The 15,871-nt window shown below is 49.7% G+C and overlaps 1 protein-coding gene across 2 annotated transcripts in view; it reads left to right on the forward strand.

The window, feature by feature from the left end:
- The first annotated feature begins 846 nt into the window (after positions 1-846).
- The window catches only part of LOC140394892 (rho GTPase-activating protein 45-like), a 267,986-nt gene continuing 252,961 nt past the window's right edge, over positions 847-15,871 (forward strand). Inside the window, exon 1 of one of the 2 annotated variants that reach the window (XM_072482050.1) lies at positions 847-929. In XM_072482050.1, the coding sequence (XP_072338151.1) occupies positions 867-929 (63 nt within the window). In that variant the 5' untranslated portion in view covers positions 847-866. Of the gene's footprint in view, positions 930-1,086; positions 1,340-15,871 lie in introns of those variants that run through there. The other variant, XM_072482049.1, reaches the window with a different exon arrangement.

Consider the following 15,871-nt stretch of genomic DNA (forward strand, 5'->3'; position numbering starts at 1 on the left):
AGCTTTGGGAGGAGCAAGATGTGGTTGGAAACATTAACATTAGGATTGTCCCACAGGAGATTGGGAGCTCTGCAAGGAAAGAGGAAATTGTTGCAAAGGTATTGGGGCAGGTACAAGGGAGTGGGATTAGTGGAACAGCTGGTTCAAAGAGTCAGCACAGCAGCGATGGGCCGATTGGCCTCCTATTCTGCTGTGTCTGGGTCCTGAATGCGGATTCCTGACATCCTCCAGAATGATGTGGAGATGCCGGCGTTGGACTGGGGTGAGCACAGTAAGAAGTCTTACAACATCAGGTTAAAGTCCAACACGTTTGTTTCAAATCACTGCTAAATGCTCCGGACCTGAGGAAGGAGCAGTGGTCCGAAAGCTAGTGATTTGAAACAAACCTGTTGGACTTTAACCTGGTGTTGTGAGACTTCTTACTATCCTCCAGGATGTGTGTAGTACAGGTACACTGGGTGGCTGCAGGAGGGGTAACTACCTGTGTGTGTGTCGCTGCCCAGATACCTGGCAGCCCAGCACGAGGTGCAGTAAATGGATGGAAATGTCAGGTTAATGCATGTTGCAGCTTTGAGAAGCCAATGGTGAGAGAGGCTGTCTGTCACATGCTGCTGAGAGAGAGAGGGGAGAGTAGGGCAATGTGGTGAGCGCTCTCTCTGCACATTGACAAATCGCTGCGGTTCCACACCAACTTTGGATGGAGTAAAAGAGGCGAGAGAGAGTTCGTGAGGAATCGCTGGCGCTGGGGCAGGATTCATCCAGGATTGGCAGGGACGGTGTGTGTGGGGGGGGGGGGGTCTTTTTTTTATAAATAGATACATTTATTGCTGGCAGAGAAAATGTTCTCTCGCAAGAAAAGGGAATTAATGAAAACGCCTTCAATATCTAAGAAGAACAGAACAGGAAGTCCTGTACCGCACATCACATCTGTAAGTCGCAAAGCATCCTCTCTGCTTCAGAACAAATGTATTTAAATTTCGGGGAGGTTGCAAAACATTTAGCTGGGAGGGAAAGGGCAGCTTCTGGGCGGAAAGTGGAGAATTGGCTGCGCTGCTCACTCAGCACAAACTTTTCCTCCACTTGGTGCAAATGACAGCGTTTGAATATTTGGGCTCCTCTGCCTGACCAGCCCGCCTGTGAGGGGAAGAGGGGGTTCTGGCCACTTACTCTCAGTGAGAGTTTAGAAGCATCCAGACTCTCGGAGCGGGACAAGCCTGTCACCAGGATGCTGAGCAAGCGGAGCGCTGGCAAAAGCAGTTACAGTCCCTACACCATCGGACTGAGGGGCAAGAAAGGCAGATCCAAGTCTGGCCTCGACCTGCTTCCCAACCGCCCAAAGGTATGGCTAACGGTAGGTAGAAGATATTTGGGAGATAACTTTGTAACAGGAGGGCTCAGTAACCCCCCCCCCCCCCCACACACACACACACTCTATTTCACTCTATTTAATATTTTATTAGTAACTCTGTGATGTGACTGTGACTATCGATATTGAATATCTCGACAGCTTCACCTGCCACTGGATGTTCCCATAAGGCGATATCTTGTCACAGTGCCCCTGGTCCCCGCTATGTTAGAGTGGGCAATACCTGCACCTCTGGTTTAGCACAGGGCTAAAGCGCTGCCTTTGAAAGCAGGCCAGCAGCGCGGTTCAATTCCCGTACCAGCGTCCCCGAACAGGTGCCGGAATGTGGCGACTAGGGGCTTTTCACGGTGACTCCATTTGAAGCCTACTTGTGACAATAAGCGACTTTCATTTCATTTCATTTTTCACTTCAGGGACCAGTTCAGCTTCAGGCTGGAAATTAGCCAGTTCACCTGGCAAGAGTTTTACACCCCACCAGGCGAGGTTTCACCAGCAGCCAATGGCACGGTGCGTGTGGCATCGACACGGGATTCCTGTACTGGGCACAAACAAAATAGGTGGAGTCAGTTCAGAAGTTGCATTTTCAAAACCATTGTTTCTTTTGCATCTTCTCCACATTCTGTGCAATGCAAGTGTTTGGGCGACAGTTTATAAAGTTTAGTAAAACTGAAAAGTCAATTCAGCAACGTAAATGTTGTGGTAATGCAATCCATGTCTTAAAAAGCCTTCATGTAAGAACTGTTGTCCTGTGTCAGGAATCTTGACTCTGTTTATCATATACTTTATATTTATTTATTTAAGCTGTTATGAGCTGTAGTATTTACTAAAGGGGAAGGAAACAAGGTTCAGATATGAACTGTGGGAGGAAGTAGATTTAAGCTCTCATCACATCACCATCTCGACGTGGGTCTTTGCTCTAATAAGCTAACATCAGACAGCAGGGAAATTGTGACAAGATTATTAATTGCATAAGCAGATTTTATGTCTTTGCTTTTTTTATTGCTTGTGATAGTTGTAATTTTATCAAATATGTGTGAAGGGGAATTGTTTGCTAGTGGGGGGAGAATGCAGTTTCATGGAGCTCAGCAGAAATGATCTTACCTTTATATATTCCTGCTTTACTGAATAATGCCTGAAGTTGGGCTGTGTAACCATCCGGATCAGTACTTCTGAGGGAGGGAAAATTTCGATTGGATTCTTCCTTTTGAATGTTATCCTTACTGGAAAACATTAGTGGTTGAATTTGGAGTTGAAGAGTGAGACCACCTGTCAGAGTTACACATTCTTACAATTTTAAAAAGCGTATCCTCGCACGATCACATTTTTTTTCCCCTTTGGGGAATAGTGGGGAAATGGTGCAAACAGAATCAGTTCCTTAATCTGTGTTCTAAACACTCCCATCGTGGCCAACAAGTGGGGGTGGGTTTGAACCTGGATTTCGTGGTGCAGTGATAGGGGGGCTTTCTGCACTGTCACTAAATCAGCTTTATAAAGAACAGTGTGACCAGCCTTGAAGCACAAATGTATTCAGCATGGCTGGCACTGCATTACAAACCCGAATTAAGACCAACCAGAAGATACCAGCACACAGGATGTAAAGGTGCATCACTGCTTCAGTAGAGGTGCTATCTTTAATTTGGGGCTAAGGTAATTGTTAGAAGAGTATGTTCGGATCTTTACTCTTCAGCTAACAGTGCAACACCATTTGTTGATGCCCCAAATCCTCCAGCACTGACATTCCCTTCTCAAATGATAATTTGAAGAAAAGCAAGTATTTCTGATGTTGATTGAATTTGTTAAGATGGTACAGAATATTAAAGATGACAAACATTTACAGCTACATAGAAACAGATCATAGAAACTCAGAAAAATAAACAAATTGGCAGACATAAGTAGACAATCTAGATGGAAAATAAAAACTGGTGCATTGGGGCATTAAACCTCTTTAGATAAGTTTTTGAATGAATTCCCTTCCTTTTATGTATTTGAATGGGAATTGTTTTCGGAAGGGGGAGGTCAGCCACAGCTCTGGCTGCTGATCACTCTCATGTGACTCCTGGTGGAAAGTGCGCATCACATCGGAACAGGGTCAGGCTGTCCTCTCATCCCTTCACACCCAAAATGACATCCAACACGCATTCTGTAGCCACATGCAAAAGAACAGCACTGGGATGAGGTAAGGGACGACCTCTGGCATTTGTAGAACAAGGAAAGGGACGGAAAATGTGGGGGGTGAGATTATTAGATCATAGAGGCCTACAGTGCAGCAGGAGTCCATTCGGCCCATTAAGCCTACAGGCTCATTCCCCTTCCCTATCCCCATAATCCTACCTAACTTGCACATCACTGGACACTAAGGGCAATTTAGCATGGCCAATTCAACTAACCTGCACATCTTTGGACTGTGGGAGGAAACCAGAGCACCCGGAGGAAACCCACGCAGACATGGGGAGGACGGTCAAACCCCATACAAACAGTCACCCAAGGTCGGAATTGAACCTGGGTCACTGGCACTATGAGGCAGCAGTGCTAACCACTGTGTACCCGTAAGCATTTTTGTAGCCATGTTGTCTGACCACCATTCGGCCCATCGAGTCTGCTCCGCCATTCAATCATGACTGATATGTTTCTTATCCACATTCTCCTGCCTTCTCCCAATGACCCTTGATCCCCTTATTAATCAAGACCTATCTATCTCTGTCTTAAAGACACTCAGTGATTTGACCTCCACAGCCTTCTGCAGCAAAGAGTTCCACAGATTCACCACCCTCTGGCTGAAGAAATTCCTCCTCATCTCTGTTTTCAAGGATCGTCCCTTTAGTCTGAGGTGGTGTCCTCTGGTTCTACTTTTTCCTGCAAGTGGAAACATCCTCTCCACGCCCACTCTATCCAGGCCTCGTCGTATCCTGTAAGTTTCAATAAGATCCCCCACTCGTCCTTCTAAACTCCAACGAATACAGACCCAGAATTCTCAATCGCCCTCCATTCCAGGGATCATTCTTGTGAACCTTCTTTGGACCCCCTCCTAGGCCAGAACATCCTTCCTTAGATACGGGGCCCAAAACTGCTCCAAATGGAGTCTGACCAGAGCTTTATACAGCCTCAGAAGTACATCTCTGCTCTTGTAATCTTGCCCTCTTGAAATGAATGCTAACATTGCATTTGCTTCCTAACTGCCGACTAAACCTGCACGTTAACCTTAAGAGAATCGTGAACAAGGACTCCCAAGTCCCAATCATGCCCCTAACACCCCTAACATCTTATTTATCAACCTGCTATATGGCACCGGGCTTCCGAAAATCAAAATAAATCACGTCTGCTGGCTCTCCTTTGTCTAACTTACTCATTACTTCCTCAAAGATTCTAACAGATTTGTCAGGTATGACCTCCCATTGACGAAGCTGTGCTGACTCAGCCCTATTTTATCATGCACTTACTGGGCGGCACGTAGCACAGTGGCTAGCACTGTTGCTTCACAGCTCCTCGGTCCCAGGTTCGATTCCCAGCTTGGGTCACTGTCTGTGCGGAGTCTGCACGTTCTCCCCGTGTCTGCGTGGGTTTCCTCCGGGTGCTCCGGTTTCCTCCCACAAATCCCGAAAGACGTACTGTTAGGTGAATTGGACATTCTGAATTCTCCCTCTGTGTACCCGAACAGGTGCCGGAATGTGGCGACTAGGGGCTTTTCACAGTAACTTCATTGTAGTGTTAATGTAAGCCTACTTGTGACAATAAAGATTATTATTATTATTATTATTAAGTACTCCGCAATCTTATCCTTAATAATGGACTCTAAAATCTCACCAACAACCAAAGTCAGGCTAACCGGCCTATAATTTCCCATTTCCTGCCTCCTTCCCTTCTTAAACAGCAGTGTTACATTAGCCATTTCCCAATCCTCAGGGACCCTCCCTGCCTCCAGTGATTGCTGAATAATCACCACCAATGCCCTCACAATTTCCTCAACTATCTCCTTTAGGACCCTGGGGTGTAGTCTATCCGGTCCAGGTGACTTATCCACCTTCAGACCTTTCAGTTTCCCCAGAACCTTCTCCTTAGTAATGGTCACTGCACTCACCTCTGCCCCCTGGTTCTCCTGGAGCTCTGGCATCCCACTGGTGTCTTCCACCATGAAGATTGATGCAAAGCAACTATTCAGTTAGTCTGCCATTTCTTTGTTCTCTATTACCATTTCTCCAGCCACATTTTCCGATGGTCCAATGTCCATACTTGCGTCTCGCTTACCTTTTATATATCAAAAAAGCTCTTGAAATCTTCCCTTATATTACTGGCTAGCTCACATTCAAATCTCACCTTCTCCCCCTTATTGCTTTTTTAGCTGTCCTCTGCTTGCTTTTAAAAGCTTCCCAATCCTCTGGTTTCCCACTAATCCTTGCCACTTTGTATGCTTTTTCTTTTGCTTTTATGCTGTCCTTGACTTCCCTCATCAGCCACGGATGCCTTAGCTTGTTTCCTCCTCCTTGGGATGAATTTCTGTTTTGCCTCCCAAATAACCCCCCAAAACCCCTGCCATTGCTGTTCCACTGTCTTCCCTGCTCGGCTCCTTTTCCAATCAACTCTGGCCAGCTCCTCCCTCATGTCTTTGTTGTTACCCTTATTTAATTGTAATACCGTTACATCTGATTGCAGCTTCTCCCTCTCACACTGCAGGGTAAATTCTGTCATATTGTGGTCACTGCTCCCTAAGGGTTCCTTCACCTTCAGTTCCCTAATCAAGTCTGCCTCATTACACATCACTAAATCCAGAATTGCCTGTTCCCCAGTAGGCTCTGTCACAAACTGCTTCAAAAAACCATCTCTTAGAGATTCCACAAATTCCTTTACTTGGGATCCACGACCAACCTGATTTTCCCAGTCCACCTGCATATTGATGTCCCCCATGATTATTGTGATATTGCCTTTTTTACATGCCTTTTCTATCTCCTGATTTATTTTCTGCCCCACATCCTGACTACTTCTAGGGGGCCTGTACATAACTCCCATCAGGGTCTTTTTTCCTTCGCGATTCCTCAACTCTACCCACAAAGAATCCAACCCTATATTGCGATCAATTTCATTTCATTTCTTACTAACAATGCAACCCCACCCCCTTTGCCCATCTGCCTGTCCTTTCGATAGGACACATATCCTTGGATTTAGATCCCAGCCCTGGCCCCCTTGCAGCCACGTCTCTGTGATGCCCACAACATCGTACCGGCCAATTTCAATATGCGTGATAAGCTCATTTACCATGTTTTGTATAACGTGCACATTTAGGTACAACGCCCTCAGTCCGGCATTGACCACCTCCCTTCTCATAGTTGTCACCTTTTTTGCTCTGCCTGAAGTTTGATTCCTGCCGCTTTCCATACTCTCTGTTCTATTCCGAGTTCTGAAACTTTACTGACTTCTGCTGAGCCCTCGGCCCCTTCAACTCGCTTAAATTCCTCATCATTAACCTTCTCCTTTAACTTTGATTTTCTAATTTTACACACAACTGAACATACTCTTCCTATATTCCCACAGCTCTTAGCGGTACCATTGGAGTTGCATTTGGGGAGGGAGAAACTACCATTCTAGTTTTCTGCCCCAGTTGAATAATGTACCATAAACTAGGTTACAGGACCTCATGTGCAGGTATTAAGGAGGCCCACAGCTTTCAAAGGCAGAAGCAAGAGTAGTGTTCGCCTTGCAGGGATCCTGCGCAAACGTTCAGTTTGGGACTGTGGTATTATAGGTATTACGGTACCTGATAGGCTAAAGCACCATTGGTGGAAACTGTATGCTTTCTATTGGTTAGAGTGTATGATAGCTCTGCCCTGCTAGGCGGGGTATAAGAACCCGTGCCGCCCCAGCAGCCCTCATTCTGTACCTGAGCTGCTGGGGGAAACATCTAGCTTATCAAAGCCTTCAGTTGGACTACAACCTCGCTTTAATGGTCATTGATCGTGCATCAATTTAATAAGCTAGTTTTTCAAGAAGAAAGGATGGAGCTCTGAATCAAGCCGGAGTGTCTGCAACTCAGCCCCCACGCGGCGAACTCAGTGGCAATCTTTAAGCACTGGCTGGCGTGCTTTAAACGCACCCACGGTAGAGCAGAAACTGCACGTCCTGCACTCAAGGGTGAGCCCGGAGATTTACACCCTCATCGAGGAAGCGGAAGACTTCGATGCAGCAATAGAGCCAGGTCTACGCCCGGCACGTGCTTGCAACAAGGCGACAAACACCTGGGGAATCACTGGAGGAATTCTACCGTGCACTCCTGGTGTTGGGGAGAAACTGCAGCTGCCCGCAAGTTTCGGCGAGCGAACACACAGAACTCTTAGTCCGGGACGCTTTCGTGGCAGGTATGCTATCGTCACAAATCCGCCAGCGCCTGTTAGAAAAAGACACCCTGGGTCTCAGGGAGGCACGGGTCCTTGCAGGCTCCCTGGACGTGGCCTCCAGGAACGTTCCCGACCGCGCGGCAGCCCCCTGGGCAGCGTGGAATCCCTCCGCGGCCGACCCCGAGACTTCCCCCATTCCCCCACAGGCCTGCGCTGCAAGGCGGCCTGTCAACCTCAAGGGGCCCCGCTGCTACGCATGCAGGCAGGCCAAGCACCCCCGCCAGCGCTGCCCGGCCCGCGCATCCACCTGCAAGGGATGTGGCAAAAAGGGCCATTTCGTGGGGGTATGCCAGGCCCGGGCGGTTGCTGCGGTCTCCAGCGGCAAATGCGGACCGCAACCACAAACCTCTCTACGGGCCCCGTGCGGCCAGCGGTCGCCGCCATCTTCATATTCCAGGGCCACGTGCCGACCCCGGGCGCCGCCGCCTTGTTCCGCGGACGCCTCGTTGGAGGGATGGGCACCGCCATTTTGTGCACCCCCGACCATGTGCGACCACTGGGAGACGCCATCTTGGATGAACCCCCAGGACCCCAGCTCGGCTGACCACACACTGCCCGAACAGAACTCTCAACTGCTGCGACTAGCCTCGGTGACTCTGGATCAGTCTTGGCCTCGAACGCTCTCACCCGCTGCGTCGACCGTATTCATCAACGGGCACGAGACGTCCTGCCTAATCGACTCTGGGAGCACGGAGAGTTTCACACACCCCGACACGGTAAGGCACTGTTCTCTCCTCATCCACCCTGTTAATCAAAAAGTCTCCCTGGCCTCCAGTTCCCACTCAGTAGAGATAAAGGGGTTTTGTGTAGCAAACCTCAAAGTCCCGGGAAGGGAGTTCAAAAACCTCCGTCTCTACGTCCTTCCCCACCTCTGCGCAGCTACACTCCTGGGTTTAGACTTCCAGTGTAACCTTCAAAGACTGACCTTCCAATTCGGCGGCCCTATACCCCCCCTTACTGTCTGCAGCCTTGTGACCCTTAAGGTCGACCCGCCTTCCCTGTTTGTGAACCTCACCCCGGATTGCAATCCCGTCGCCACCAGGAGCAGATGGTATAGTGCCCAGGATCGGATCTTTATTAGGTCAGAGGTCCAAAGGCTACTGAGGGAAGGGGTCATTGAAGCCAGTAACAGCCCCTGGAGAGCTCAAGTAGTGGTGGTAAAGACCGGGTAGAAGCATAGGATGGTCATCGACTACAGTCAGACCATCAACAGGTTTACGCAGCTGGACGCGTACCCTCTCCCCCGTATAGCCAACCTGGTAAACAGGATCGCGCATTACAAGGTCTTCTCCACGGTGGACCTCAAGTCCGCCTACCACCAGCTCCCCATCCGTACTAGTGACCGCAAATACACTGCCTTCGAGGCAGATGGGCGGCTCTATCACTTCTTAAGGGTTCCCTTCGGTATCACCAACGGGGTCTCAGTCTTCCAGCGCGAGATGGACCGAATGGTTGACCGGTACGGTTTACGGGCAACATTCCTGTATCTCGATAATGTCACCATCTGCGGCCACGACCAGCAGTACCACGACACCAACCTCCGAAAATTTCTCCAGACCTCAAAAATCCTTAACCTTACATACAATAAGGATATGCGTGTTTAGCACCGACCGTCTAGCCATCCTCGGCTACGTAGTGCGAAATGGGGTTATAGGCCCCGACCCTGAACACATGCGCCCCCTTATGGAGTTCCCCCTCCCTCACTGCTCCAAGGCCCTGAAACGCTGCCTAGGGTTTTTTAGCTACTACGCTCAGTGGGTCCCCAACTAAGCGGACAAGACCCGTCCCCTGATCCAATCCACAGTTTTCCCTTGTCGATAGAGGCCCGCCAGGCCTTCAGCTGCATCAAAGCAGACATTGCAAAGGCCACGATGCACGCCATCGACAAGTCCCTCCCCTTCCAGGTCGAGAGCGATGCGTCCGACGTAGCTCTGGCGGCCACCCTCAACTAAGCGGGCAGACCCGTGGCCTTCTTCCCCCGTACCCTCCATGCTTCCGAAATCCGCCACTCCTCAGTCGAAAAGGAGGCCCAGGCCATAGTAGAAGCTGTGCGACTTGGAGGCATTACCTGGCCGGCAGGAGATTCACTCTCCTCACTGACCAACGGTCGGTGGCTTTCATGTTTGATAATGCACAACGGGGCAAGATAAAAAACGGCAAGATCTTGCGGTGGAGGAACTAAACGAGCCTCCTGACGCCCTGTCCCGCGGCACATGTGCCACCGCACAAGTGGACCGCCTCCGAGCCCTCCACGAGGACCTCTGCCACCCGGGGGTCACTCGATTTTTCCATTTTGTCAAGACCTGCAACCTGCCCTACTCCATCGAGGAGGTCAGGACAGCCACCAGGGACTGCCAAATCTGCGCGGAGTGCAAACCGCACTTCTACCGGCCAGAGAAAACGCACCTGATAAAGGCTTCCCGTCCCTTTGAACGCCTCAGCATGGACTTCAAAAGCCCCCTCCCCTCCACCAACGCAACACGTACTTCCTGAACGTGATTGACGGGTACTCCCGCTTCCCATTCACCATCCCCTGCCCCGACATGACCGCAACCACCGTCATCAAGGCCCTCCATAGCACCTTTGCACTGTTCGGGTTCCCCGCTTACATACACAGTGATAGGGGGTCCTCCTTTATGAGCGACGAACTGCGTCAATTCCTGCTTAGCAAGGGCATTGCCTCGAGCAGGACGACCAGTTACAACCCCCAGGGTAACGGACAGGTAGAGAGGGAGAATGGAACAGTCTGGAAGACCGTCCTACTGGCCCTACGGTCCAGGAACCTCCCAGTATCCCGCTGGCAAGAAGTCCTCCCGGATGCCCTCCACTCCATCCGGTCACTGCTTTGTACGACCACCAATCAGACACCTCACGAACGTCTCCTTGTCTTCCCCAGGAAGTCCTCCTCGGGGACCTCGCTCCCGACCTGGCTGGCAGCACCCGGACCCATCCTGCTCCGAAAACACGTGCGGGCGCACAAGTCGGACCCATTGGTCGAGAGGGTCCATCTGCTCCATGCTAGCCTCCAGTATGCCTACGTGTAGTACCCCGACGGCCGACAAGATACGGTCTCCCTACGGGACCTGGTGCCCGCCGGAACCCCACGCACATGCCAGCCAACAGTCCCATCCTCCCCTCCACCGCAGCACCTTACAGGAGGATTGGTCCTTCCGCCGCCCCCGTCTAGGCCCCCCCACCCACCGACGCCCCCCGCAGGCGCCCCCTTCCCAGGTCAGCCGTATTTCCCACCAGCGCCGTCTAGGGGTGTCGAAGCTGCCATGGAAATCGAAGCCACGCTCCCGGAGTCACAGGCGCCTGAGCCTCCACTGGAGTCACCACCAGAAGCTCCGACGATCACAGAGGACGACCAGGGCCCCTGATCGACTGATTGCTTCATTTTAACTGTAATCTGGAAATATAAACCATCAAATGTACATAGCTACCAGACTTGTAAATAGTTACTAAACACTGTACGGAGGTATTACGGTACCTCCATAACTAATTATACCATGTTGCTATGTTTTGTAGTTTCTGGCCACCGCCCCCGCCGGACTCTTTTTTTAACAGGGGGTGAATGTGGTATTATAGGTATTACGGTATCTGATAGGCTAAAGCACCATTGGTGGAAACTGTGTGCTTTCTATTGGTTAGAGTTTATCTTAGCTCCGCCCTGCTACGCGGGGTATAAGAGCCCGTGCCGCCCCAGCAGCCCTCATTCTGTACCTGAGCTGCTGAGGGAAACATCTAGCTTATTAAAGCCTTCAGTTGGACTAGAACCTCGCTTTAGTGGTCACTGACCGTGCATCAGGGGCCCCTACATTTTATGAGACGATAACTACTAAACATTACCAAATTTACAGGATTCTACTCCAGTGCTGTTTCTCGTTTCATGCTAATTGAGAGATTCTGGCCCCTGTAGATGAACGGGACAATGCTCTGTGCCTTGCAGTCCTTTTTTCGTTGCAGTAAGACTTGAGTTAAAGTCACAATGAAGGGACAGAGAAGAAGGAAATCTGTGGCAATGAAGAGTAGAGAAAGGAAAAATGGATGGTAATGAAATGTGAGGAAATTAAGATGGAAAAGAGAAGAATGGGATGGGAAAATGGGTGACAATGAAGAGGAAAGGAAAGAAAGAAACAACAATAAGAGAAGAGGGGGGTTGGAAAGGAGAAAATCCGCGGGAAGTGGAGATGGAATGGAGAGATGAAGCAAGGGAAGGCTGAAGTTGGTGCTGGGAGCAGGGGGTGGGGAAAGGAGAGAAACCGGGAGTAACACTTTGGCATTTTCGGAGATGGCAGAATATTGTCATTGACTGAGGGAATAGGGAAGGAGAATGCAAGCATGACCTGGAAAAAGGCGAGTATCAGAATATAGCAAGGTGAAGAGCTGCTAGCTCTGTATAGGACAGAGAAGCTCTGTGATCTGAGGCAGTGCAAGAGGTTGGATGTGGAAAACTGATTGTTAAGGGAACTTTGGGATTATTTTGCTTGCCTGTTTTAAGATGCAAATAGGAACATAGGAAAGAGGAATTGGATCAGGCCATTCAGCCCCTCAGACCTGCTACACCATTCAGCTAGATGATGGCTGATCTTCTATCTCAATATGATTTTACCACAGCGGGGAACAGGTCCCGTCACCTTCCTGTCTCTCCTATTCCTTTCTGCTACGCAGTTGGTGTTGTTCTGTCTGGTCTCAGGTCCTCGCCCCAGTCCCTCTGCAGACCATGAGGGATGGCAGAGGGGGATTCGAGGAGGGACTCACAGCAAGTTTCCCATGACCAAGCATTCCATTTCTTCCCATCTCTCCCTAATAATAATAATCTTTATTGTCACAAGTAGTCTTACATTAACACTGCAGTGAAGTTACTGTGAAAAGCCCCTAGTCGCCACATTCTGGCGCCTGTTCGGGTACACAGAGGGAGAATTCAGAATGTCCAATTCACCTAACAGCACGTCTTTCGGGACTTGTGAGAGGAAACTGGAGCACCCGGAGGAGACCCACGCAGACACGGGGAGAACGTGCAGACTCCGCACAGACAGTGACCCAAGCTGGGAATTGAACCTGGCACCCTGGCGCGGTGAAGCAACAGTGCTAACCACTGTGCTGTGTAGGGGGAAGTGGTGGCATAGCGATATTGTCACTGGATTAGTAACCCAGCGACCCAGAGTAATGTCTGGGGGTCACAGGTTCAAATCTCACCATGGCAGCTTGTGTAATTTAAATTCAATAACAATATGGAATTAAAAGTCTAATAATGACCATGAAACCATTGTTGATTGTTATTAAAAACCCATTTGGGTCACTAATGTCCTTTAGGGGAGGAAATCTGCCATCCTTACCCGGTCTGGCCTACATGTGACTCCAGACCCACAGCAATGTGGTTGACTCTTAACTGTTCTTTCAAGGCCAATTAGGGATGGGCAATAGACGCTGGCACAGACTGTGATTCCCACATCCCATGAATGAATTTTTAAAAAATTCACAGCACACTCCTTTTCGGTACTTTTAGGGTGGCACAGTAGCACAGTGGTTAGCACTGTTGCTTCACAGCACCAGGGTCCCAGATTCGATTCCTGGCTTGGGTCACTGTCTGTGCGGAGTCTGCACGTTCTGCGTGTGTTTGGGTTTCGCCCCCACAACCCAAAGATGTGCAGGGTAGGTGGATTGAATTGCCCCTCAATTGGAAAAAATGAATTGGGTACTCTAAATTTATTAAAAGGAACAAAGTTCCCCAGAAAGACACCCAATTATTTCAAAAGTCAGCACATTGCTATTGGGAGGAGGTCTTGGTTGAAGAGCATCCATTAAAATGACTCACAACCTTGTTAATGAGGGCGAGCAGGTGATTGAAGTGACAATCAATCTCTTAACATCTTTCTAGGCAGTCATTCTTTTCGAAAAAATCAATTGAGAGTACGCAATTCATTTTTTCCAATTAAGGGGCAATTTAGCGTGGCCAACCCACTTATTCAGCACATCTTTGGGTTGTGGGGGCGAAACCCACGCAGACACGGGGAGAATGTACAAACTCCACACGGACAGTGACCCGGGGCCGGGATCGAACCTGGGACCTCGACACCGTGAGGCAGCAGTGCTAACCACTGCGCCACCGTGCTACCCTCTAAGCAGCCATTTTTAGATCAATCTTCAACTACTTTACTAAGATGGTCTCTTGCACTAAACGTGGGTGAAATGGTGTTTTATCTGACAATCCCATTTTGGCACCTCAGAGATTGTTTAACGGCCTGAAGGAGCTGCCAAAAGTTACCCCCTCAAACCTTCCAAGACAACTTGCCTCCTCCTTCACCAATCAGCGCCTTCAACATTTGAATATTTCCCCTTCACACTTTTGTAACTTTAGCTGATTTCCCCGTGAAGGCGTGTAGGCTCTCCCTGCACCTCTCATTGAAAAATAGTAACTTGTCTTCACTTTTTATAGATTTATAGAAATAACATCACGTTTGCTAGGTTTTTGGACGCTGCGTAATGTTTTAGAAGCTGTTGAGTGTGTGTGTGCAATTGTATCCAGTCGAATTGGTGTGAACTTTGCTACAAAGTGCGATGAAATGAAATACCAAAAGCCAATGTTACATCAAGGTGTACTGAGGCAGGAAATCGAGATCTCTCAAGCACACACTGGGTTTGATGCACAGAAGCACAGTTGACACCTTTTAAGGGAATTAACTGTTTGTCACTTTGCTGTTTCCTTATCATGAAATGATCAAGAAATTACATTTAAAGATGAGTGGAATTTTCCAACAAAAATGGAATCTTAGGAGGAAATTACCATTCTGAGTAATTCACTCCCTGCTCTGATCTATAATTTTGTCCTCTTTAAATGAGAAATAGATTTGGATCTTTAGACAGAAGCTTCCTCTGGGATCATAGAATCATAGAATTTACAGTGCAGAAGGAGGCCATTCGGCCCATCGAGTCTGCACCGGCTCTTGGAAAGAGCACCCTACCCAAGGTCAACACCTTCACACCCTATCCCCATAACCCAGCAACCCCACCCAACACTATGGGCAATTTTGAACACTAAGGGCAATTTATCATGGCCAATCCACCTAACCTGCACATCTTTGGACTGTGGGAGGAAACCGGAGCACCCGGAGGAAACCCACGGGGAGGACGTGCAGACTCTGCACAGACAGTGACCCAAGCTGGAATCGAACCTGGGACCCTGGAGCTGTGAAGCAATTGTGCTAACCACTGTGCTACCATGCTGCCCCAACACTTCAAATAAATGATCATCGGGTTCTTCTCACAAACGCTGCACAAAGGGCTGGGTTTTCCAGCTGTTCAGACTGGTGATGTTTAGTCCCCCGACAGAGCACCCCCACTGCGGTTTCCCGGGGGCGAGGGGTGCATTCAGTGGGAAATCTCGTTGACAATAGCAGGATCAGAAGACCCCGCCATTGGCCAATGACAGGCCGACTCCCATCACCACGAAACACGCGGCGGGATGGATGGAAAATCCCGCCCTATATATTCAGGATCCAAAATAAAATCAGGAAATGCTGGATAAACTCTGGCAGATTGAGAAATCGAGTTAACGTTTCGCATCTAAATGATCCTTCTATAGAACTGCTCTGTCCAAGGGACATTTAGATTCAAAACGTTAATTGTTTCTCTGTCCAGCTGCCAGACCTGCGGAGTTTATCCAACACTTCCTGGGCTGGATTCTTCACCACCCGACGGTGAAATCGCATTTGATGTATCCACGGCCCCAGGCCGCCCCCCCCCCCCCCCCCCCCCCCCCGATGCTCTGACCGCGTCTGACCAAATTCACGACGGTGACGGTTACACGTGCTCACACCAAACCTCACATGATGGCAGCGGACTCAGTCGGGCGCCCCCACAGTCGCGGGAGGGCAGATCCCCTGGCAGGAGGGGCTTCATTCGGGGCTGAGGGCACTGTGGGCGGGCGGTCCAGGGCGCGCGAGTGGCCGAAGGGGGGGCACTACTTTTGCGGTCCGGGTCCGCGGGCTGAGTCCGTCATGCGCATGTGCGGCCACGGAACCGGAAGTGCTGAGGGCCGTATTGCCGGCTAGAGCTGCGAGCTCCTCGCTGCCTCCCTGCTCACCCCAGCAAAATGGGGAATCAGTGGCCATTTTGCGCC

The sequence above is a fragment of the Scyliorhinus torazame genome, chromosome 18 (genome assembly GCF_047496885.1).
Source record: "Scyliorhinus torazame isolate Kashiwa2021f chromosome 18, sScyTor2.1, whole genome shotgun sequence".
Classification (NCBI taxonomy): Eukaryota; Metazoa; Chordata; class Chondrichthyes; order Carcharhiniformes; family Scyliorhinidae; genus Scyliorhinus; species Scyliorhinus torazame.